The 23,675-nt window shown below is 40.6% G+C and overlaps 1 protein-coding gene across 1 annotated transcript in view; it reads right to left on the minus strand.

Annotated features, from left to right (window-relative positions):
- The window catches only part of LOC147884255 (putative protein S-acyltransferase 7), a 34,606-nt gene extending 26,234 nt beyond the window's left edge, over positions 1-8,372 (minus strand). Inside the window, exons 1-3 of the mRNA XM_087398170.1 lie at positions 7,598-8,372; positions 7,273-7,455; positions 1,349-1,657 (exon numbers count right to left, since the gene is read on the minus strand). Coding sequence (XP_087254296.1) covers positions 1,349-1,657; positions 7,273-7,455; positions 7,598-7,612 — 507 coding nt within the window. The 5' untranslated portion in view covers positions 7,613-8,372. The remainder of the gene's footprint in view (positions 1-1,348; positions 1,658-7,272; positions 7,456-7,597) is intronic.
- Positions 8,373-23,675: the final 15,303 nt, after the last annotated feature.

The raw sequence follows: 23,675 nt of genomic DNA on the forward strand, positions 1-23,675 counted from the left end.
ATACCTCGATTCCAGCAGTTGTTCAAGCAGATGATGACTAAGCAAGGTCTTCTTCTTTTTCCCACAAAGAAGAAATTGGTCGTAAGCTCTCTCCTATTCCTAAAGAATCTCATAGGCAATGTAATGCTTCAGGGATGCGCTCCCAAAGTAGTTCTTCAGTTCAAAAATATTCTGATTCAAAGAAAAGAGGGAGGAGTCCAAAGCCCCATAGAAGAAGGAGCAGAAAGCACAGACGGAGATCTCCCAGCTCCAGCCCATCTTCTTCCAGCTCTTCTTCTTCTTCTTCTTCTTCTAGAGAGCGTTCTAATCATGGATGCAAAAGGAGGAGATCCAGATTTTAAAAAAGGGACTTAAAGAAGGAGGTAGGTCTGTCAAGTTTACTACTTTTGATGGAAAGTATGAGGCAAGTGGAAAAGATTTAACGATGGTGAGGAAGTGAGATGGGCAGATAATATGTAGAGTGACTACTTGTTTGTGTCTTTCCGCGTATTCTTGGTGAACGTGTGAGTGAAAAGATGTAGTGTTTGTAAGAAAAATATGAAAACAGTAAAAAAGGGGAAATCGACACAGGAGAATACATTGAATATTGATCATAGCGCAATGAAGGTAAAGCACATTGAAACCCCCCCCCCCAAAAAAAAAAGCACAGAATGGGCAAAAAACATAGTAAACAAGCTTGCAGTCTGGTAAAATCTGCCTCAAGGAAGGTAAAAAGTTTGCTGCCTGGGCAGTCTTTTGAGCTTGGGGTGAACAGGAAGACAAAAAGGCATCAGGGAATTATGCAGAGAGAGACCAAGATCAATATCAGGCAGCAAGATGAGAAGATAGCCAATAGATGCACAGGACAAAGAGAAATATATCCCAGGCACGGGTTGGAAGAGTGGGCTGGCTGTGAACCGCACTCTTGCTTGCACAACAGATGTGGGGAAAAGAACTGGGAACCAAAGGTGGGTGGAAGGGTGTGTGCACGTGCACATGTGCATGCATGCATGCACGTAGAGCAGGAGGACAAGGGACTTGAGAGAAGACAGCAAGAGAGTTGAGGTTGCAGGAAGGTGTAACGAGGTGACAGGGCAGGAGCAAGGGCAGCCAAGGAGGGGCAAGAGCACTCCCCAGGCCCATTTAAAATATTCCTGTCCTCATTGTTGTAAGTCAAACTAAAACCAAAGAAAAGGTCACAACCCAAAATAATAAAGCACCCCCCTTTCATAATTGAATACATTTGATGGGTCTACCTGAAAGAGCCCCAGTAACAAAACTCAAACTACACAAAACAATCATTAAACTCTCTGTGGCACCAAATGGATTATAACACGTTCAAACCATGCATTCTTGAAAAGAAGCATACTTGGCCAATGCATTGTCCTACCCATGGACAATGATGATCAAATCGCTCAACACAATTATTGCAGATGGAACAGTGTGAGCATCGAGGTGGCCTATAGAGCATGCAAGTATCACAATATTTTTGCTTCACTGCAACACCATTCACAATCACATCTTTTGTTTTTGGCAATCTCAAGCTTGGAGTCTGCCCTTCAAGAAAGTCAGATTGCAAGTTGCTTAAGTCAAAATCCTCCTCGGGCTCTGGTGGATGTTTATTGCGTGGAATGATACCAGGATCTCTGGCCGATGTGAGGAGTAAAAGGAATAAGACCTGTCCATAAAATTGAAAACAGTTTTAGAAATGAGGAATACCTTAGTGTACCGTTAAAAAATCGAGTCCTAATTTTATGTAAGAGATAAGCACAGTAGAATGTACCAAACAAGCCATGGCCTGCATGGCCATTCACAATCTTTGTGGATGCATGGAATAATGAAACGATATATTGCTTTTATAAAAAATGACTTATAATAGATATACTTTATTCTCTACTAACTACATTCACTTTGCAATTCAGCTAATCTCTTCTATCATGGCGCAATGCAGTTGACATAAATACACATGGACCATCTGTTGGGTATCTCCTAATCTGATATCAATTACTCTCCAAAAATCATTAAGTGTGCTTATTCAATGCAACATGAGAAAAGTGGTCAATCCTTGTATCAACATTGGCTGGGTCTCCGGGTCATTATGGCAGTTCAGATGACAGTTTGGCATCTACAATGATGGAGAGCAACCATTTTGCGATCCGGCATCCTTTTACGTGTATCATGCATCTTCTGCTTACACATCCATTGATATCCTGCCAAAAGGCTGATCTACAACTGTTTGCAAAAAGGCTGGGATACAACTGTTGCCCATAGGCTGAGGATAAATCTGTGTGAAGGAATGACCCTTCCTATCAAGATAGAGATGGAAAGAGGAAGGCTGCTCCTCTTCCTTCTCCACGTCTGCTGCTCAGGATTGAGACTGCAGAAGTACTCAGGCTGATCTGATGATCTGCTGCAGAGACTGATGAGGGAGCGATATCCTTTTATAGGAATGGGGCTGACGTCAGTCAACTGGTCTCTGGCCTGCAGGCAGCCATAGACTGGTCCAACCTCACAAACTGCCACATGGCAGCCGGCTGTCCTGCTGCCAACCTGTAGCTGATGTAAGCCATATGTACTTCTACAGGCCAACCTGCACCTGCTCCTGTACCTGTGGGCTGCAGTGCTGCCAGCAAAGGCAGCCATGCCATGGGCTGTGGATGCCCATGACAGTATATAGAATCATGCAACATGCCCAAATTCAACTATTTGTGAGTCCTTCTCCTTCTATTTTAGGAGGTTCCTCAATGTGACATCTTGCAATGGGTCTATACATGTAGGTTAAGCACTTTCATTGGAGAGATACATAAATGTTATCACATGCCGTAAACTGCTTTGTTGCTATTGAGGCTCTATTGCACCTGCTCCATAATCAGAGTCGCTATATTTGAAGAATCATAACTAATTCTGTCATGCCACTCTGTAGGCTCTTTCTAAAAAGAAGAAATCCATTGCTAATGCCACAAATCTTGATCATGCCTCTTCTCTGCATCAAGCAAATGAGAATGTCCTAAACCTTGTATTACGAATGACTGATAGTGACTAGAAAAGTTTTGAAATGCAGGTTCGTACTTTCAGGCCCCCTGAAAAGTGTGTAGTATGTCCCACACATATATGGTACGTTGAAATGATAGTATATGCAGAATTTTTAATAATACAACCCTTAGTGGCATATAATGCATACAAGTATGAACATAATTTTATTGTCTAATACCTATTGTTTACAAATGTCAATCGCCATGGTCAACAATTGAAATTCAAAACTTAAATGGTCAGGCTAGAAACTTCATTAATGATAAAGCCACAATCTTTTTTTTTTTAAATTTGGGGAAGGGGGGGAGAGACTTAAGGAATGCAAATACCATCAACCAACAGCCACAGTAACTTAAACAGCAAACTGAGTAATGACTCATGACTCAGGTACAAGTTTCCAAAATGGGATGAGTAACGAGTGAATGATCATGGCTAGTAGCTACTATCTTCTATACTGGCAGTAGCATGGACATGTTTCTTTGGATGAAAAACATTCAAAATGTGCTTCAATATTTGAAACGTTAAAAGAAATGCCTTTTGTTGTGACTGAAATGATTACAGCTGTGCAAAGGCAAGTTTTCAAAAGTAATACCTGACGAGGAATGCATCAACCTAATAGACTGTAGAAAAAAGTCAATAACTTCAACGAGAATGGTAGTGAATTTTAATTTCAGTCCCCTTGAAGGAAGAAGAAAAAAAGATGTTCTTCTTAATGCTTTGCTTATTTTTACTCATCTGCAAACATGCAAGTAAGCTATCCGTCGGCATTCGTGATTTTCACCACCAAAATTGGGAAGAAACAAAGAAAACTGGTCTGAGAATGAAATCCTATCAAGCGACTCCACCTATTGTGCAACTTCCTCTCTCTCCACTCTGAGGAGATGGTATGGAGTCATGCTGACTGGCTTCCTATATGGTTCCACGGCAATGGCGTGATCCACCTCTCTAAAAGAGTTGATGAGTTTATACTTGCTGCATATCAGCATCCTCTACGGAAGGGGTGTGTGCAGACCTGACAGCTCAAGGAATATATGCAGACCCTAAGGAATATATCAGTTTATTTGCACTGCATTTGCTAGCACCACAATTTTTATGCCGTCAAGCCTTCCAATGCCATTTTATTTCCCTCATATCTGAACCACAGAGTCATGGCTTTCAATCCATGAAAAAGTCTAGGAGAGTCAGCTAGTCACAACCTTACTATGTGTACATGTGTAGCCCTAGTCCAGTGTGGATATGCCCTTATGGACTTAGGGGAAGCCTTTTAGAATTCCCTACAGTTCTGCATATATCATGTCATTATAATGAATGTAATAAACAAGGTGTACATTCATATATTGACCCAGCCTTCTCTCCTATTGTGAGTACCTTATGGACTTAGGGGAAGCCTTTTAGAATTCCCTACAGTTCTGCATATATCACGTCATTATAATGAATGTAATAAACAAGGTGTACATTCGTATATTGACCCAGCCTTCTCTCCTATTGTGAGTACTTGTATGCCAAAATGAGTAAATGTGACTCCTTTATGAAGGAAATCATTTAGTTAAGACATAAGATTTCAAGGAAAGGGGTTAGCATTGATCTCGATCGTATTCAAAAGGGTTTGGATTGGCTGATACCACAAACTATGAATCAAACTTTGTTCTTTCTTAGGCTTTATTATCTTCTTAAGAAAATCAATGCGTGATTATTCTAAAATCACGGTTCCCTTAACCAACGCATTGAAAGGTTGCCGACGTAGGTCCAATCAACCTATCATTTGATTAAGAATTGAACAAGGTTTTTCACACCTAAAAGTTTGTGTCAAGGAAACACCCATTCTAGTGTAGCTCGATCTTGCCCTGCCTTAGGTTTTGGAGGCCAATGCGAGTGATTATGCAATTGGGGCAGCATAATTTCAAGTGGATAGATGAGGCTAGATGACACTCAATATCGTTGGCCAACACTTTATGCAGTTGTGTATGCTCTCAAGGTTTGGAGACACTACCTATCATCAGTCAACCAAGTATATGTGTGATGGGACTGATTTGTGGGGGGAAAACGGCTAGATGGGCAGAGTTGATGCAAGTTTTTGATTTTGAAATACGGTATGGGATAGGTTCCTTTAACAAGGTAGCAGATGCTCTAGGTTGAATTAAGATGGTAAATGCTATGTCATTTATTGAGATATCTATTCCAATGCTTGAGAGGGATTTGCAAAATTCAGTTTTATATTGAGAAGGTCCAAGATCATCTGATGTGTACTCTATCACACAAGACTAAGCCTGGGGAGGCTTGGGAGGAAGGCATGTGACTCTTGGGTTGAGTTACAAGGGCACCGTTGAATTAGGGTTTTCGCTACTTTAGGCATATTGGGCTCAGGCCTATATAAGGAGCCCAAGGGTTCGGTTGTCAGGGGTGCAAATAAGAGTGAGTCATGTTCCTCCTTGCTAGTCAGATCTTGGATGTGTGCAGACGCACGCCTGACAATTGAACCCCTAGGCTCCTTTTATAGGCTGAAGCCCAATATGCCTAAAATAGCAAGAAATCCCAATTCAACCGTGCCCTTGCAACTCAACCCAAGAATCAACTGCCTAGCCCCCAAGCTTCCAGACTCGTCTTGTGTGACCAAAGGACACATAAGATATGGTCCATGCACATGACACATTTCCTCTAAGGTGACTAACCATCTGTGATACGCGCTCTTCTGGGAGGTTTTTAAAGGTCTTCTCAGGAGCCCACAAAGAAAGCCGGAACTCTCTCCCGTCGAGACCATTGCACAACACTAGAAGAACATATAGGTATCCCCTGATCATCAAGATTTCAACCATTCCAAATCATAGGCTGCCTATTAATCTCTTTCTATGAAGAGAGGGGATTCTCCCAAAAGAGTTCTTGAAGCTGAGAGGGAAGGAAGGATGCTTCAAATAAAGAAGCCTTTCCAAGGCTTTTGCCCTAGCATAAGACCCCTAACCAACTTGCAAAGCAAAGCCCTACATTGCATATCTAAATCTATGATATTAAGGCCCCCATCTTGTAAAGGGAGAATCAAGATCTCCCAAGCCACCCTGGCTCTGGTATCTGCTGAACCATCAAGCCGACTCCATAAGAAATTTCAGATCGGCCTTTTGAGACGAGAGATGCAATCCCTAGAATGACACCAACATGAGCAAACAAACCAGGTTGTTGCTAGCAATAGCAAAGTTGACCACTACCACTCTAGAGGCCAGGTCAAGTCTAGCCAAACTCCCAAAATATAGATTTCTCCTAATGCTTGCCGACACCGGAGCAAACTGTTGCGAAGGAGAAATGCCCAACCCAACCTGGTAGCCCTTGATGGAGAAACCCCTCTGAGTCTATGAGCCAAAATCAGCCCCCCAATGTAGGGAGTCCTCTTCACTAATCCAAAAACCATTGGATTTATTCCAATTGATATCCGCAAGTGCTGCTGCCATACAGAATAAATCCAAGGCTGTCCTGAATGAAATGAGACTCTGTGGAGTGGCATCCCAAAAAACACCATCATCTGCAAGTGAGGCAAGCTCACTATCCAGTAGCCCCTCATCCTACCTGAGAGGATGTCTCAGCCCAATAATGCCTGCCTCGGATCTCAGAAGATTTCTACTTCGCAGCTTTGTCTTTCTCTCTCAGTATTTGTGATGAGTTTACATACTACATTCTAGATTCTATTATACCTTGACTTTGGCCCCTTGCCTATTGGATGACGGAACTCATATAGCAGACTTTCATGTGAACACGTGTATTCCTACAACTGTGACTGAGTTTCTAATAAATTGGGATTTAAAGATGTCATTCAACTACCTTTTTAATTGAATTTTAAAACGTTTATGTGATGACCTGGCATTTGATATTTGATGACGTGGTGTTTACCCTTTTCCTAATACAATAAATTCCACCAGGGCGCTCTTCCCCATCATAAACGTTTCCCACAACTATAAGTCAAATCCTTCATCAGCATGTTGTGCACTAAAGATAAAAAGCATACCTACAAGTGTTCATCAGCAATATTATGAATTTTCTAGAAATAAAATATATACAACTTTATAAAGCCATATACTATAACATTAGCAGTATTGAGTCCTCAATAAGCACAGAGAAACATGGTCAACAGACCAGACAAGAAATCAGCTTGCAATCTGAAACTGGCATGTTTCCACCATTTCCATGTAGATCTTCTGGTCCAATTAAAAAATGAAATCTGCCATTTACAAGGTACAACAAGCATCCAGATTGAATTGCTGAAAGCATCAAAGTACTTACGGTGAGTGTTTGTGCAACTGCCATGACCATTATTGTAATTCCCAGATACTTGGGAAACCTTTCCAAAAGACCCCTTGCCACATATTTACAAAAGATGATCGCAGGAACCAAGATCAAGGCAACTGTCAACAGAAAAGACCGCACGTCTGGACCGAAGATCAATCTCCCACCGAGGCAAAACCTCTACAAAACAGAACAGATTAAATATTTCAATTAGAGTTCGAAGTGACATGGTTTATGATCGCAGGTTGAGTCTGTTACTACGTTCCAGTTGAGTGCGACATGACCTCGCAAGCATCAGTGGACAGAAGTCTTGAGATGTAACCTGGGTGGGTAACATATTGGTTTAGTTTGGTGTATGAAACCATGGTGTCGTTTATGTCTGATTTGTGGGTTACATGGTCAAACTGAGGTGTCTCCTTTTGCTCCATATGTCTGTCTATGTTGTGCATGGTAGGTCAGCAATATCACGTGTGATTCAATGCAGCAGTTACATGCTTGCTAAACAAAGTCCACCCAGGGTGTCCTTATAAAACCCTATACACTTTTTTCGGAACTGATTTGAGTAGCCTAAGCCCCTTGACAGATGCGGGACGCTTGGCAAGTGTGAGGCGTATCTAGGGTCGAAAGGCTGTGTTTTCAAGGTGCGAACATGGCAAGCTAGGTGAAGGGTGTTTGGCTAGATGGAGATCTCTGGCGACTCCCGATATAGTTTGTGTTATGTCGTTCACCCGCTTACGTAGGTTACAATCGTATCTTCACAAAAAAATTAGGTTACAATCGTGGGTTTTTGATACATTTTGGTATCAGGATGTGGAGCAGATTGTAGACGCCGGTTGATTTGCGGGTCGAAGCGATGGTCCTCCGCATCTTCATCTTCGTGGATATGGGACCTGTGGATTTGATCGTCAGAAGGTGAGAAATGGTTGCCGGGAAGAAAGCCCAGGACTGCCGACCGGAGATGATTTCCGGCCATCGACGGATGGGGGCAGCGGCGACACATGGAGTGAATCAGAGTCGCTTCTTCTGGATCTACGGCAGCAGAACGCAGGATCGACGTCCAGATCAAACGGCGCAAGATTTTGTGACCATTACATCGACGGCTGGGATCTCGTTTCGATGATTGTCGGAGCGCTAGAGCGAGGGGTTAGGGGCTATGAGTTAGCTTAATTAAGGGGCGGGTTAATAAAAGGTCTATGAAAGTGCTATCATCGGACGGCTGAGATTAGATCTCGATTGACCTTGTCACTTATGATGACGATCGAAACTTACACCGTAGCTTAAAATCTCATACGAGAAAGACTTTTGTGTTAAAATAATATCTGCCACTATGGCCAATAGCATGCACACCAAGTGTTAAAATGTGAGGACGAATTCAGCCGTGTTCTCAGTTCAAGCCCTTGGGGCAACTCAAGACCACCTCTTATGGAGCGCTCTATGACACTTAAATTAGAAGTAGGTTGCAAAAAATATATACATATGTGCCACTAACTAATGGGCACGTCCGCCTACATATCACAGTTGACTAGGTGCGTAAAAAAATTAATAAAAACAAATATACCGTTGATGACATGTAGTTGAATGCCACCTTACAAGGATTAGTGTAAGGTCACCAACATAACTATGGAGATAAAAGCCTCACTCATATGTCAACACATGGCAAATCATCATAGGTAGGTCTAAGGACTCTAAGGCTAAATGAAAATATAAAAGGATTAAAGCATCATGGGTTATAAAAATGGCCTTCTTATCTTATGCAATGTGCAGATTTTATGGTTTGTTGCATTATTTGAAGCGAATTGGGTGCTAATTCTTAAAGGTGAAATCATTGTTGAAGATTCCACTTAAAGGCATATTTTGCAAAATGTTTACATAGCAATGTTTTATTTTTTACATAATGGATTTTATTTTATTTTCACATAGTAAGTATTGTGTCCCATGGCATGCAAAATCAGATGTTGGATGCTAGGATTGGTAATCTATGCCTTACAAACAACTGTTGACTCAACAATTGCAAGCTAATGAAGGAGGAAAAAGAGAAAGGGTTAGTGAAACCTGAGTCCAAGTATTAGTGAAAATCATACAAAAACTACCTAACATAGCAAACTATAGAGTAGAGAAGTACATAGGACACATGAAGGATAGAAACTTTGATATCATTAAGGGATGGCCTAAAGTACTAAATCATTGATAAAACTAGCACAAAATGTGTTAACTCAAGTGCATGTCATGCCCAACAACAAACAAAATGTTGTCCCTAAAATCCTACTACTGCAACATATGAGAAAGAAACAAAGAAAGAAATAAAGGCATATTAACATTTGCACAAAAGGCCAACAAAAGCTATGACGCCAAATTTGACGAGTACATGACTCGTGGGGGGAACCAAAGGTATCTAGGAAACAATAAAACTCCATATGTGAGGAGTTGTTCCTACTATGTCATGTGTCATGTGTGAGATGCAAGCTGCATAGATGATGGGAGAGCTTTCCAAGATAGTCTTTGTCTACCCATGTGTTTATCATGTGACATGTCATGTACACATGATGATTTAGAATGGGACATCTACATGGACGGGTCTCATTATGAACCCATCCAAGTGCATCTCTTTCCCACTACCCAAAAAGCTCCTACGTATAGAGCATTAAATCGCTTGACAATATTGCCTTGGGAGGTGAAAGCCTCACATTGAAGCTAAGCCCCATTGGGATTGAAGATCATTACCTTGGTTTTACCCAACTTGATCTCCATGTCTCACAACAAAGTCTGTAAAGTAGTGCTTTGAAAACACCGCCGCTTGAAAGCGTGGACCTAATACCATGTCTAGTAAGAGGGAGTCTCGAGATAAGAGATTAGAGAATCATAAGATTAAGCTAAAATAAAAATGTGTCTTATAAAACACCAATTGGAGCATGGCATGACGATACATAAGTCCATGGCATACTATATTTAGAACTATTGATTAATGTATTGAGATTGGGACCCCATTGGGACTCCACAAGTTATTAGAAGCGTGGAACCCAAAAATAGGAAAAATCATTCTTCCACAGTATTTCATGTATACCCCGTTTGTTAATGCTAATGATAAATCAAGGCTCTTGGTTCACTCTCAAGTTTTTTTTGTGTGGACATGCTTGAACTTTGAGAACAACATAAAGCAATTAGTGAGTAGGAGCTTATTCTTGAATCACAATCTTCAATTTTTCGTTTACAAAAATGTGATATGTTATTTATATAATAAAAAGTCCAATCGTGTGAAAGAGAGTCAATTGAATCGTTTGTCATAAGAGCGTCTCCCCACGCTCTTACCAAGGCTTAGACTCCAACATTGGCATGCTGAGCTAGCAATGAGTGCTTTACAAGATTTTGAAGGTTCTTTGAGCCAAAATCTACTATTTGGACGGATGAAAGGGCTTTGGCATTGGAATGCTAGCTCCTGGCTCAACCCTGCAGGCTGAGATTTCGGCCCTCTTAGCACTGACAGAGGCATGGGGAGCTGCAAAAGCACTCCTAGTGAGGCTGTCCCAGCCCCACTAAAGGCCATCGGAAACTACCAGACTTTGGCTTGACAATTTGGCAGTGCATTTCGTCATATTCAGGTTGTAGCAATCGTTGAGAATGGAGACTTTCAATTGTAACAATGGGTGCAAGAACAAGACCATTCACAAGCAAACTGCGTAATAGAGAAAGAGTTCAGAGGTACTTACGTTGTTGCCTTGCCATACTTGATACACCCGTTTTCTTGCAACGTTTTTGCTCGGGTCAACCTTTACTGTATGTCCATTAGGAGTTGGCTGCATCCTAGCGATGTTGATTCTGTAATGTTATTGGTGACTTCCTTACGGCTAAGAGCTTTCTTTTGTTACCCTCGTCCTGTCTTGTTTTCGGGGATATCAGACTGCAGATGCTAGTGGAGAACGTCTGCCTGATTTCATCCTGCTTGTAGCTCTAGACGAGTTTCGTCGCCTTCTGAAAGTTTCGTAGCAAGCATTTCCATCCCACTTCAGTTCAATCTGCAGCCAGTCAGCTCAGAAGTACGCCACCGATACAGCCGGATTCAATTAGAGCGAGGATGTTCGCAACCACCCGATACAAAAACAGCAGGCCGCAGCAAGCATTCCTGCCAGGAGCATAGAAAGTTGCGAATGGGAGACACGCGAGGCAAATCCGATGCAACGAGAGCGGGCAAATCCGCCCAAAGATGATTCAATAATGCGCGCGTTTCCGAGGCAAGAGCGATGAGGTCGAGGAGCCGTCCGAGAGCGGCCAAATCTGGGCTATGGTTTGAAAACTTAGCTCAAGTTTTATTTTGTTTTGAGAGAACAAACAAGTCTTGTTGCTTCGTTAAAATTGGCAAAATCCAAAATCCAAAATCTCCCCTGGCTAGCACCCACTCTCCAAACGTCATCCTTAGAGGGCCTACTCATGTCACCGCTCACAGCAGGTGAGACGTCGACTTCAATTCCGTCTCCGCTTGTCGGATGAGGGAGGGACTTTGCTCCACGTATCTGCCCGGTTGCACCAGGTGGAACCTACTTTGCCGGGTCTCCATCAACCTTGCTTCGCCGCACATTGAGGCTAGAGCAATTGGTAGTTTCAGCAATAAATCCTCTCGAATGCCAGCTGAACCGGTCCGACAATGTAATGCTGGGTTGGACTTTGAGAAATCCGGGCAGCCACGCTTGCATTCAACCGCTAGAAAAAGTGCATCATTCAGCATTTGCCAACCACCAGGGCCACAAAAATATCATGTTAGTGGGGCTCCCCAAGTGCCACTGCCTACATCCTCTTAATGCCACATCATCTCCAGCAGTGCCAACATCATCACCATCTTGTTGTGCCACATCATCACCAACCTCACTCCTGCGCAAGCTCGTGCCATCCAGTGTTCACAAAAAACATTTTTCGTAACAAATCACAAAACTTGGGGTTTGAAAATTTTGAAGATTTTCCTTGCTAAAACATAACTAAATTGCTTAAAATTTTGCAAATTTTACAAAAGTGAGAAAATATTTTTTACATGTGAATGAAAAAGTTATAGGTTCATTGTATATAGTTTGCAGGTTTCGGCAAACACTAGTGCCATCTCATCTGGCAATGGCAATGTGGGCCGAGTGTGGGCCCTTTACTACACGAGTCTTGTCATCGATTCTTAAATGTTCCAACATGGCATGTGCAAACACCATAAGTGGATCTATGGAAAGGCTTTTAGTTGGAATCTACAATTGTACCGCACAATTTAACCATCGGAACTACCCTTCAATGATAGGCCTTACGTATGTGCTAGAGTCGAGGTAGTGACCCCATCATGTAGGTGGGTAAATGCTCTATGCATGTGTTCTTAACTCGGTCGTCCAATATTGGTACCATATGCTTTAACCATGTGGTGTGCCCTTGAGCTATTGATAGTAGCAACTGTGTCATTGTCATCCTCAACCTTACCTACATAGTTGAGTAGAAGGATCATATGTTGGTGGTCCACATACCTCTAGCCTCTTGAAAAGGTTAGCATGTCCCCATCATGTTCATGAAAGATGGTAACAAAGGCAAAGATGTTGACCTCATTCTTGTGTTCCATGTCATTTTCGAAGTCATCTCCAAGCCACATGCAAAGACCCCTAAAAGTAATGACAAAAATTTCAAGATATAGAGAGAACTACGTGTCATTTTCCTTGTCTTATCTTGCCATATTAACATTACCTCTAAAGTAAAAGATGGTTAAGTAAAGTCTTGTAAATATCAACGTGTCAATCCAACATCCAAAGCGCATGCAAAGACATCCCTACGAAGTCATTACGAAATTATCAAGGTGTGATTCAAAAGAGCTAAATCGTACATAGAAATTGAATACATGCTTGCTTGGAGCTACTATACGGACTTTTACATTGTGAACCCCCCATCCAAAGTTAATGGGGTAACCTCATTGTGCTAAGGGGTACACACTGGTAAAGTGCTTACATGCATTTGTTCTTAGCTAGACCATGCAATCCTACCCTAAGTTTAGCCCTCTAACCTAAAGTTTAACTAGAGATCATAGCAATTGGTGTTGCTTGTATTGGGAAAGTTGAGCCCATGGTGTGTGCACCCATTGAGCCTTCTAGAATGTTATGGCCTTCATGTAAGATGGTAAGCAACAAAGTCAAGGACAATGACCATTGCAAGAATTTAGATCACTTTTAGAATTGTTTTCAACAAAGACTGATAGTGTCAAAATAAGGTTTTGAAAAAGCATAAATATAGATCCATGCATCGACACACTAAAGTTGGTATTTCTTCTTTCCACCCTTTTACCGATGCTTATATTGATGCTATTTTGACATTGGTTTAAAAAAATCAATGATGCTTAAAGCAACACCCTCAAATTTCACTATTATGTCCTCCATGTCATTTTCTTGGTCAAATAAGGTCATTTTCTTGGTCAAATAAAGTCATGTCAATATCAACATGTCACTCTTATATCCAACCAATGCAAAGCCCTATAAGTAATGACAAAAATTTGAAGACACACAGAGAGAACTTATGTCCTTCCTTGTCTTATCTTGCGATACTAACATCACCTCTAAATTAAAACATGGTTAAGTAATGTCTTATCAATATCAACATGTCACTTCCACATCTAGACCAATGCAACAAAGTAATTAAATAATTGTCAATACGTGAAGAACAAAATACTACATAGAATAGGAATGCATACTTGCTTGGAGCTATTGCATGGTCTTCTATACATGCTTGATTGGAGCTATTATATGGAACTTTATATAGTGACCCCCCTAACCAAAGTCAATGGAGTAACCCCATCGTGCCAAGGGCTCACACTAACAGAGTGGCTTTATGCATTTGTTCTTAGCTAGACCATGCAATCCTACCATTAGGTTCAACCACATAACCTTGCAATTTGGAATGTTGCCCATCCTTGGCCTTGCTTACATTGGGAAAGTCAAGCCCATTGGTGTGTGCACCCATTGAGCCTTCTGGAAAGCTATGACATAACATTTTGTTAGAACAATTTATGTTACACTGGGAAGGAAGGTTTAGAATATATCTCCCCAATTGTTATCCATGTCATAATTAAGTATAACAAAATTCACACCTAACAGTGTTTTGTCTAGTGTACATCCATTTGTTTTTTGTCTTGTCGTGTATTTTGACATTACAATGACATAATACTAGGTATATCCCATTCTTTATGTCATTGAGTGTACCTTGTCCAATGCCATTTTGTTGTTTTACTTTAATGTAGAAGTTGTTTATGAGTGTATTGTCATCACTAATTCAATGTATTTTCCAATATGACAACATATCTTATGTTTAGTAAGTGTTTGAAGGTCAAATATGTTAAATGCTCATGATTTATCATGGTGGCTAATGGGCTATAGTTAATCCCTTTTTGTTTATCATCAAAGGTTTCTCGTTCTTAAACAACAATTAGTGGAAGTCCAACCTCAATTTATAACTAAACACACACACACATAACTCTCTCTCTCTCTTTCTCTCTCTCTCTCTCTCTATATATCTATCTATCCATCTATCTATCTATCTATCTTGCTCTCTCTCTCTCTCTCTTTCTTTCTCTCTCTCTCTCTCTCTCTCTCTCTCTCTCTCTATATATATATATATATATAAGTCAAAAGTATTTATATACATATAATACTATGTAAGTATATACCAAATAATACATTTAAAAGATAGTAGGGGGAACCAAACCTGATTGAAAAGCAATTTAAATCAATAAATCAATAAGAAAATGTAAATATAAGAGCAAACCACACATATATATACAACCATACATAACCACATATATAAAACCATTTGTTTATATTTATATATTTATGTTTATATTTACATTTGTTTTTATATATTATACATAGATACATATAAAACACTCTAGCACCCCTTAGGAAATGAAGACGGCCAATTGTAAAAAGATTGAGCTTAAGCTTTATTCATTAAAACATGAAAGTAACCAGAACATTGAATCAAAAGCAATCACTACAAAAAAAACCTATAAAGCTATATACAAAGAAGTCCATCAAACTAATACTACATACATACATACATAATACACACATGTACATGTATATATGTATATGTGTGTGTGTACATACATCCATCCATAGATACATACATATTTATTTAGTTTATATTATAATATATATAAACCAACGAATCAAGGCTAAGAAAAAGGTCCAATTTTAAACATGAAATATTAGGCCTATACAAGTAACTAAACCTACGTCTTCTTTTCTACTAAAAGATATAAAAAACATACTATTAATTAATCAAGAACCAAAAACACTTTTCTTCCTAATGAGAAACTAAGCCAAGGAAAATATATATGTGGATATGTATCACTACTACCATTAGCTCCTTTTATGATGCTTTTTTTAAATGCATATTACTTAGTTTTTTGGCCAAGAAGCGTTTTGTTGATATTACAGCCAAAAAGTTGTAACATCCATGTTTTTGCTGATATTAGCCTCGCTATTTCAATCAAAAATGCATCTGGAAAAAACACACACTGTCGATAGTCATCCTTGCTAGTCCTTCCAAAATTCAAATCAAATTGAAATGTTTTCACATTGCAACATATATTACATCAATGTTGTTCTCCATTTTTTACTCAATTGAAGTGTCGCATGTAGATCAAGGTCTCCCAAATCAGTCTCTAAGAAACCCTTTGAGGAGCTCAAAGTAGAAGGGGTACTTGAAGTGGTAGATTTTAACACATCTATTTCATGCTCTTCCATTTCATTCTTTACTTCCACATATTGAAATACATGTCAGTTTTTAGGTGCAACTTGAATAAAAAACCATGGTCGTTGGTTTGTCCACTCGATCGGGTTGAAAGACCACTAATGCAACTTGAACCATAGGTTTTCCACTCGATCAAGTTGAAACACCGCGTCCACTCGACCAGGTTGAAAGACCACCTTTAAAAAAAATTCATGATATGTTCATACAATCTTTGATGAAGTTGAACAACAAATGAGATCCATACAAGAAATGCTTACTTTGCTCATAGTGCATGGGTAGCACAAATGTGTCACTAAGGTCATCCTAGCTTTTATTGACTCAATAGAAAAAAATCCACTTGGATCCTTCTTGATTGTAGCCTGAGCACCTCTACAAATGACTTGAGTCTTGAACCATTTCACATCAAATATAAATACTTGGAACTTCCTAAAGTTCATCTACAAAATATCTTGTATAGTCCCAACATAATCCATTTTGCCTTTGCTACAATGATATTTTTATTCCTCGCACTAGCTCTTAGCTCTACTCTCTTGTGAAAATTTGGCCATGAGCCTCAATCAAATGTGTTGCACCTTACATCAGATGATCAATTTTCTCCACTCGGTAATGATTACCATACACCCACATTGCATTGAACGAACGGTACTGCAAAGTTAATGGATTCTCATTAGCTTATATTAAAAATGACTCTTATGACATAGCAAGATCCCAAGATCATGTCTCCACCACATCCAACCTAGTCACCCCCTCTCAAAATGCCCAACCCACAAAGTAGGGCCATTCTAGCCTTGCCTCTACCCCATGCCTATTTCCCATCCAATAGAAACACTTTATGAGGCCAAGCCATGGAGTGAACCATGGAGAGGGAAAACGGAGGAGTAAGGTGGAGAGGGCATAGGAAGAGTGCTAGAACTATGAAAAGGGCATAGCAAGAGTGAGCATAGAACAGAGAGGAATGGCACGTCATCGTGGAGAAAATCATAGTAATGCTAGCCACCAACTCATCAAAAATATTTTAGCAAAGGAACAAATGATCTTGGCCAAAAGGTGTATGTACCAAGAAAAAGCAAATGTTTTGGCCCTGGCTAGAGGCAAGAAGTGGTTTCGCCAAGCGAGGCCCACTTCTTGGCTCTAACCAGGGCGAAAACATTTGCATTTAAGGAAAAACATTCCTCAAAAAACAAATTATTTTTCCCTAGCCAAAGCCAAGGAGTGGGTTTCGTGGAGCGAAACCCACTCCTTGGCTCTGGCTAGGGTGAATTTTTTTTCACCAAATGATAACTATAGTTCAAAATTCAAAATTTTTTGCCCCGACCAGAGCCAAGGAGTGGGTTTGGCCAGGCAAAACCCACCCGGCAAAACCCACTCCCTAACTCTAGTTAAGGAAAAAAAAAAGCTTGAACAATCTTGTCCGCATGATCACCCAAAGTGCCTCATGATGGCCACGTTTTCTAGCATAGGAAGGAGTTGTTTATAGCATTTTTTTCCCTGGACAGAGCAAGGAAAAATAATTTGCTCCTTAAGACACCCTACCTCAAGAAATGTGCATGGATGATTGGCATATTACCTCACCAAACAAGGCGACCACGTTGGTGTGGACAGCTTCTCTAATCTTATATGGATAGTGTGGCACGATTGCATGGAAATCATCAATGACCCAAGATGATTGCATGGATCCTTGGAGGGATGCATGGAGGGCTACGTGGAGGGATGCGTGAAGGAGGAGTGGAGGAGAGTTGCTGGAGAGGAATGCGTGGAGGAGAGGTGGAGTGGAGGAGGCATTGAGGTGAGAGGAGTGGAGGAGGAGAGGAGTGTGGCACAGAGGAGATGAGACGAGAGGAGTGTGGAGGGGAAGAGAGTGGCAAGAGGAGAGTGGAGGGAATGAGTGGAAGAGGAGTTCAATAGTGAGGAGTTGAGTTTTGACGGAATGAGTGCAAGAAGAGTTGAATGTGGATGGAATGAGTGAGGGATTAAAGAGGAGAGTAGAGGAAGAGTGAAGAAGTATTTTTAAAAAGGTGGTTAAACCTAAACGTTTTGCTAAAACGTTTTTAGTTTTAAAACGTTGTGCTAAAACAGTCAAAATTTCTAACATTTTTTTGAACATTTTAAGAGGAGATACACTCACTAATCTCACTCCCTAATCTTTTGGAGTTATAGAGCATGCCTTCCTTCAGTCTTTTCATGGTGTAGCCCTTTCCTGTTTTCTTGTGGGTGGTAGAGTAAGGACATTTTGAGTGCAAACATGTTGCAGAGTGTGTCATTTCAAGCTGCAAAGCATGCCATCCTTGTGTGTTTTCATGGTGTGGTCTTTTACACATCCCTTTCCTCTTTTCTTGGAGTTGGAAGAGTTGGGACATTTTGAGTCCAATCAGGTTGTAGAGTTCATCATTTTGAGTTGCAGAGCATGCCTTCCTTGTGTCCTTTCAAAGTTTTGTTCCTCTTTCTTTTTCTCTTTTAGTAGGGGTGCAGAGATCGTCATTGCCTCCTCTCACTCATCTCACTTCTTGGTTGCAGAGCCCCTCTTTATTTTTCTTGAATCTCACTTATGTCAAAAGATGCAACTATAGAATTTGAAATGGTAGTTTCTCTGATCGAGGGGAAGTGTATCATCCCTATGCAATCCTTTTTACAATTCTAGGTTGTGGGCAATAACACTGTCATTGGGCTAAGTGCAATATATCAATATGGTAATGATATGACGTGTTCCCACTACCACAACACGTTGATCTAGAAGGAAATTCTCATTACATTGTTCCTGGTAGCCTTGCAGAAAGGTACATGGTACAACTTGTAAAGAAGTCAAGCTCAATGGAGGATCCCCTAGCTCTTCAAGGACACTAGGTATTGATGTTGTTAACCTAGGACAATCCAGTGAAGATGAAGGGTTTGATCTCACATCATCACCACCATTGGACAATATTATTCATCATAACAATCCAATAAAATTGGATGATGTTGCAGAGACTCCTATAAAGTTTCCAGGTGAACAAGGTCTGTCAAGTGATGATGAAGAGTTTATCTTATGCCACCATCGTAGGACAATACTGTTCACAATGATCCAATAAAATTGGATGCTACCAAGTCTTGTATAAAGTATCCAAAGGATTCTAGTGTCATCCCACATTAAATCAAGGTATGGATCGATAGTCTTGGGAAAGTTGATTAACAAGACATCAAGGACTATTCCAATTGAAGAGATTCCTAGAGCCTATGATGGTGATTGTGTGTTTAAGCTACCGCCACTATCAAGCCACGACACAAGAATGGATGGGATGGAGCAGAAGTATGATGGTCACATATGGACAAGGGCTGTCACAAGCCATATTGCATTTGACAAAGTGGTTCGAGTTGCCTATTGTGCAGGGATATTTGAATGTTCCAATACTTTGTGCCCACATTTCATGAACAAGGATTTAGCCAAAAATGCTATTTTCAAAGGCCTTTTATGAAAAAGGTGTGATTTAGGCAACCTAGCTACAATGCAGGGAAGCTTCTTGACTTGCCATTTTTGCAAGAAAGTTGTAAAATGTGTTGCGTCATGTTCATGTTATGTATATTACATCATGCCAAGGGAAATATCCTTGACAAGATTGATCATCCATGTGGGTGTTCACATGCATGAGGTGCAAATGGGAATTTCCATACAGAACATGAAAAATATACAAGCACTAGTGGAGGATGTCGTCAAGACACATAGGAGTGCTGGCCCCCACAAAGTTCAAATGGAAATTACAAAGGATCTAACCCATGATATGGTGATGAATGCCTCTTGCAAAGAGGGGGACATGTTTGGAGACCTGGAGCTATGTAACTTCTTAGATGAGATGTTGCCATTAGCACAAACAAAAAGGTAAAAAATACCATATGATATGTAAGGATTTTTACTTATTTTCATTCCCTTGTGTTCATATATCAATGTGGTTATTGATTTGCAACTTGCAAAGAATGGTTGGAAGAGCAAGGAGAAAAACATTGCCAGAGGTGGTGGCCTAGATAGCATCCTAGAGGTAAAGAGAAAGTCGATGTCTGACTTTTTCCGCTGTAGTTGATTTCTAGGGCAAGGATTTGAGGAGGATCGTTGCTTCATATTTCAAATGTCAATGAAAAGGCTAGCTTCATGAGTGGATTTGGTAAATCACATGAATCGTTGTGGGAGCGGTGATTTGAAATGTGCTTGGGTGATGTTTGACCATACTAGATGAGTACTTGGGTGGACCACATTAGCTTGTCATGTTTATGATTCAAGGTACTATAGTGCTCATGGTTTCTCTTGCATTGGGTGCTAGCAATGCAATGCATTGTTAATTTTGTTAGTAATGCATTGTCAGGATGAGTGTTGCTTTGTCAGTTTGAAGCTTCTAGGAGATACTCACTATAGCCACATGCAAAATTATAGAAGAAGATACAAAAGAACAAATTGTTTTTTGGGACATGCTCAATGAAGTGATGGTATGGTCAGGGAATAAAAAAGCAAATTTCTTTGGGTTTATGGTTGATGAAGCCCAAGTAAATCGGCATGCTATTCGGCATGTATTTAATGGGGGTGTGGACAATGTCATGCATGGAGGAGAGCGATCATGCCTATTCCATTGGGAGCAAAGCCCATATGCAGGCATACATTGTGAAAGAGCATCAAGATGAACACAAGGAGATGTGCGAGCAATGGAGGACAACCACAACAAAAGAAGATGCTAAAAAGATGTCTCATACAATCTTAATGTGGTGGCATAATGGAAAAGTAAATAAGAAGGAGCTATAATATATGTAAAGCTGGCTAAGTTGATGGAATGTGAGGATCCACCATTGGGGAGAATTCAAGGGAGTGGTAAGATCTCACTTGTGTCTAAGCCCACCCTTATTTTTGTTATGCTAGCATTCAAGTCATTCATCTTCTATTTCTTTTCTCCTTCTATAGGACATTGATAATGCTGATTCAAGGTGCACTGCAAGATTAAATATCTATGAAAGCAAGCATCATAGTTGGCTAGTCGGAGAGGCTTTCAAGGGCAAAATTAGTTTATATGATGCATTTGTATCTAACCTTGCCAATGCATTGATTCAAAGTGCAAAGCAATATGCTTATGAAAAGGGAAAGCACATAGGTCAGGGTTCAAGCTTGGCCATGCTTGCAAAGAGGGCCAGCAAAGCAAGAACACATACACCATCTAAAGTGGTACAGATTGTGAAGGACACAAGAGGACACACTTGGAGCATGATAGGGAGACAGTCCATCAAGGGAGAAAGCAAAAAATAGTGATAGATGTTGAAGAGGGGAATAGCCATAGGATTGAATTTGACCATGTCACTCAAGATCATCACCCTGGAGGTCGACCGATGAGAAAACTTGTTGATCGTGAGGATGCAAAAATGGCTGAAAGAGATATCCTTCAAGATGGAGAGATTGTGGTGGAGAGGGAAGTGAACCAGGCATTTTGGGTAATTAGGATAACAAGAGCAAGAAGTTGTGTAAAGTGCCTAGGATGGACACAATAGAGGAAGAAGTGCAATGAGCCTATATCTAAATCGAGGATTGGTTTCTTTTCAATGAGGAAGTACCCAAATGGAGGATCCATAGCACAAATGATGTGGTTTTGCAATACCTCATACACACATACTTGGAGTGTGGAGGACAACAACATTGCCCATGTGCCTGCAAGAGTTCCTAGTATATGGCCCGTGGAGGAAGACACAAAGCTTACCCAAGAGGAGGTAAATATGTTGACTTGTGGTGGATTTAACAAGAGAGGTAGGGAGAAACCCAACCACCCCACTGACTGAAGATGACTGCAATGAACAAGTGCAACCAATGGCCACAAGTTCATGATGTCCCCATTATAGGTCAAGAATATCCAAGGAAGAAGAACAAAGGATTAACCGAGGTTTAGATATGGATGTGGTTGGGCTTGGGGAGAAGGTTGTGAAGGTGAATTCCCATGAGATATTTGAAGTAGTGAATGGATTCAGTATTGTAGATGGAGGGCATTATGATGTTGCAATCTATGAGATTCCATCATGCACATGTTTTGATTTTCAAGGAAGATTGACAAAGCAAAAACCCAATTTGGCATACAAGCACTTGTACTTTGTGTTTCTAAGAGTACTAGGGTTAAACAAGGATATGCACATGTTCATGCATCAACCCATTATGAAGAAGTCATAAACACTCCTTGCAATATCCAGGGAATGGAATTACTCTTAAGTTGTAGTTGTACTATTCTTAGACATGTATTATATGTTCAATCTAGCTTTGCATTTGCAACAGTTTTTTGTGGTTGTAAGTTTTATGGGAATTTATAGAATAATATCCCAATTTTTATAATGTACTTATATGTAAGGTGCATTTCTAATTACATGATCTATCAATAGACATACTCTGTCAGTGTTATGCTCTCAAATATGTATCAAATGAAGTTACACAGCCCATATTTGAGACTTTGTCAAATTTTTTGGTTGAAAGTTTTCTTTTAAAGAATAAGATCCCAATTTTTGCAATGTACCTATGTGTAAGGTTGTGAGGTTATATTGTGAACAGCAAACAAGAAGTGGCTAGGACCTATCTTTCAAGATCCATACAATCCCTTCTTGGGATATAATATGTTACAAGAACTTCACTTGTTACATTGGCCCTTGGTTGAAGTAGATGCCACTACTATATAGATGGAGTAACAGAGACAATTCCTCACTTCCTGTTGCCCTCATCAACCTCATGGTACCAGATTGGTGACATGCTCATCCAATCCTTCTATTGCTTGTCCATTCACAACTTTGTGTTGTCCCTCTCAGAGTTCTCCTACTTAGGAATGGCAGCTTCCCCGTTGTGTCTTCCCATTGTTGATATGCACTGGTGCAACTCCGTGTTGTCCACCATCATGGTTCTCCCGTCAACGAGTGGTGGCTTTCCCGCTGAATCTTCTCGTTGTTCATCCGCCTTATGCAACTCCGCATTGTAGCCTTTCTCATGAATAATCTAATCATACAACTCTGCATTGCTCATACCCACTATTACCAATCCAGACTTACCCCTTGGTTTCACTTAGTTGGAATCAACCTATTGGAGATGCCCCCTACATCGCCCTCACGCTTTAATGTTTGAGTGAAGATCTCAATACACGTCCCCTTGTGTTCTTATCACCATCTCATCCATACTTGCACCACGTCTTTATCCATTGAGGTTAGATTTGACACCATTGGAGAAGCTCATTACAAATCTTGTGTCCTTGCACAAAGTCTCACCGGTTCACAACTATGTTGTCATGTGCACTTCTCACATAGCTATTGACCTCCAAGTCTTTGCTCCAGCTTGTAGTAGCCCTCGTGACCTTGGTCCTTCTGCATCACGTACCATTTCCCACTGATCCTGCTGCTCGCTTTTCCCTTGGAGTGGCACCCATCCTTCGCTCCCATCCTTGCCTTCACCTCTGGGTGTGTTCCACTCGTGTCCCGCTTATGCCCCACTTGAGGCCCGCTTGCATCTCCTCCTGCTCACATGCTTACAGCATTTGTTGCTTGTTACCATCATCTGTGTCCTGATCTCCCTTTGGGACCTATGCACAGCCAGGTGTTCACCCACAATGCTCCCTTGAACTATGTGCCCACCACACTGGTTTTGGAAATGTGGTGTGTTTGATCTGTATCCTTGAACATCATTT

Source organism: Dipteris shenzhenensis, chromosome 27 (genome assembly GCF_047967505.1).
Source record: "Dipteris shenzhenensis isolate YYH24624 ecotype China chromosome 27, Dip_SZ_1.0, whole genome shotgun sequence".
Lineage (NCBI taxonomy): Eukaryota > Viridiplantae > Streptophyta > Polypodiopsida > Gleicheniales > Dipteridaceae > Dipteris > Dipteris shenzhenensis.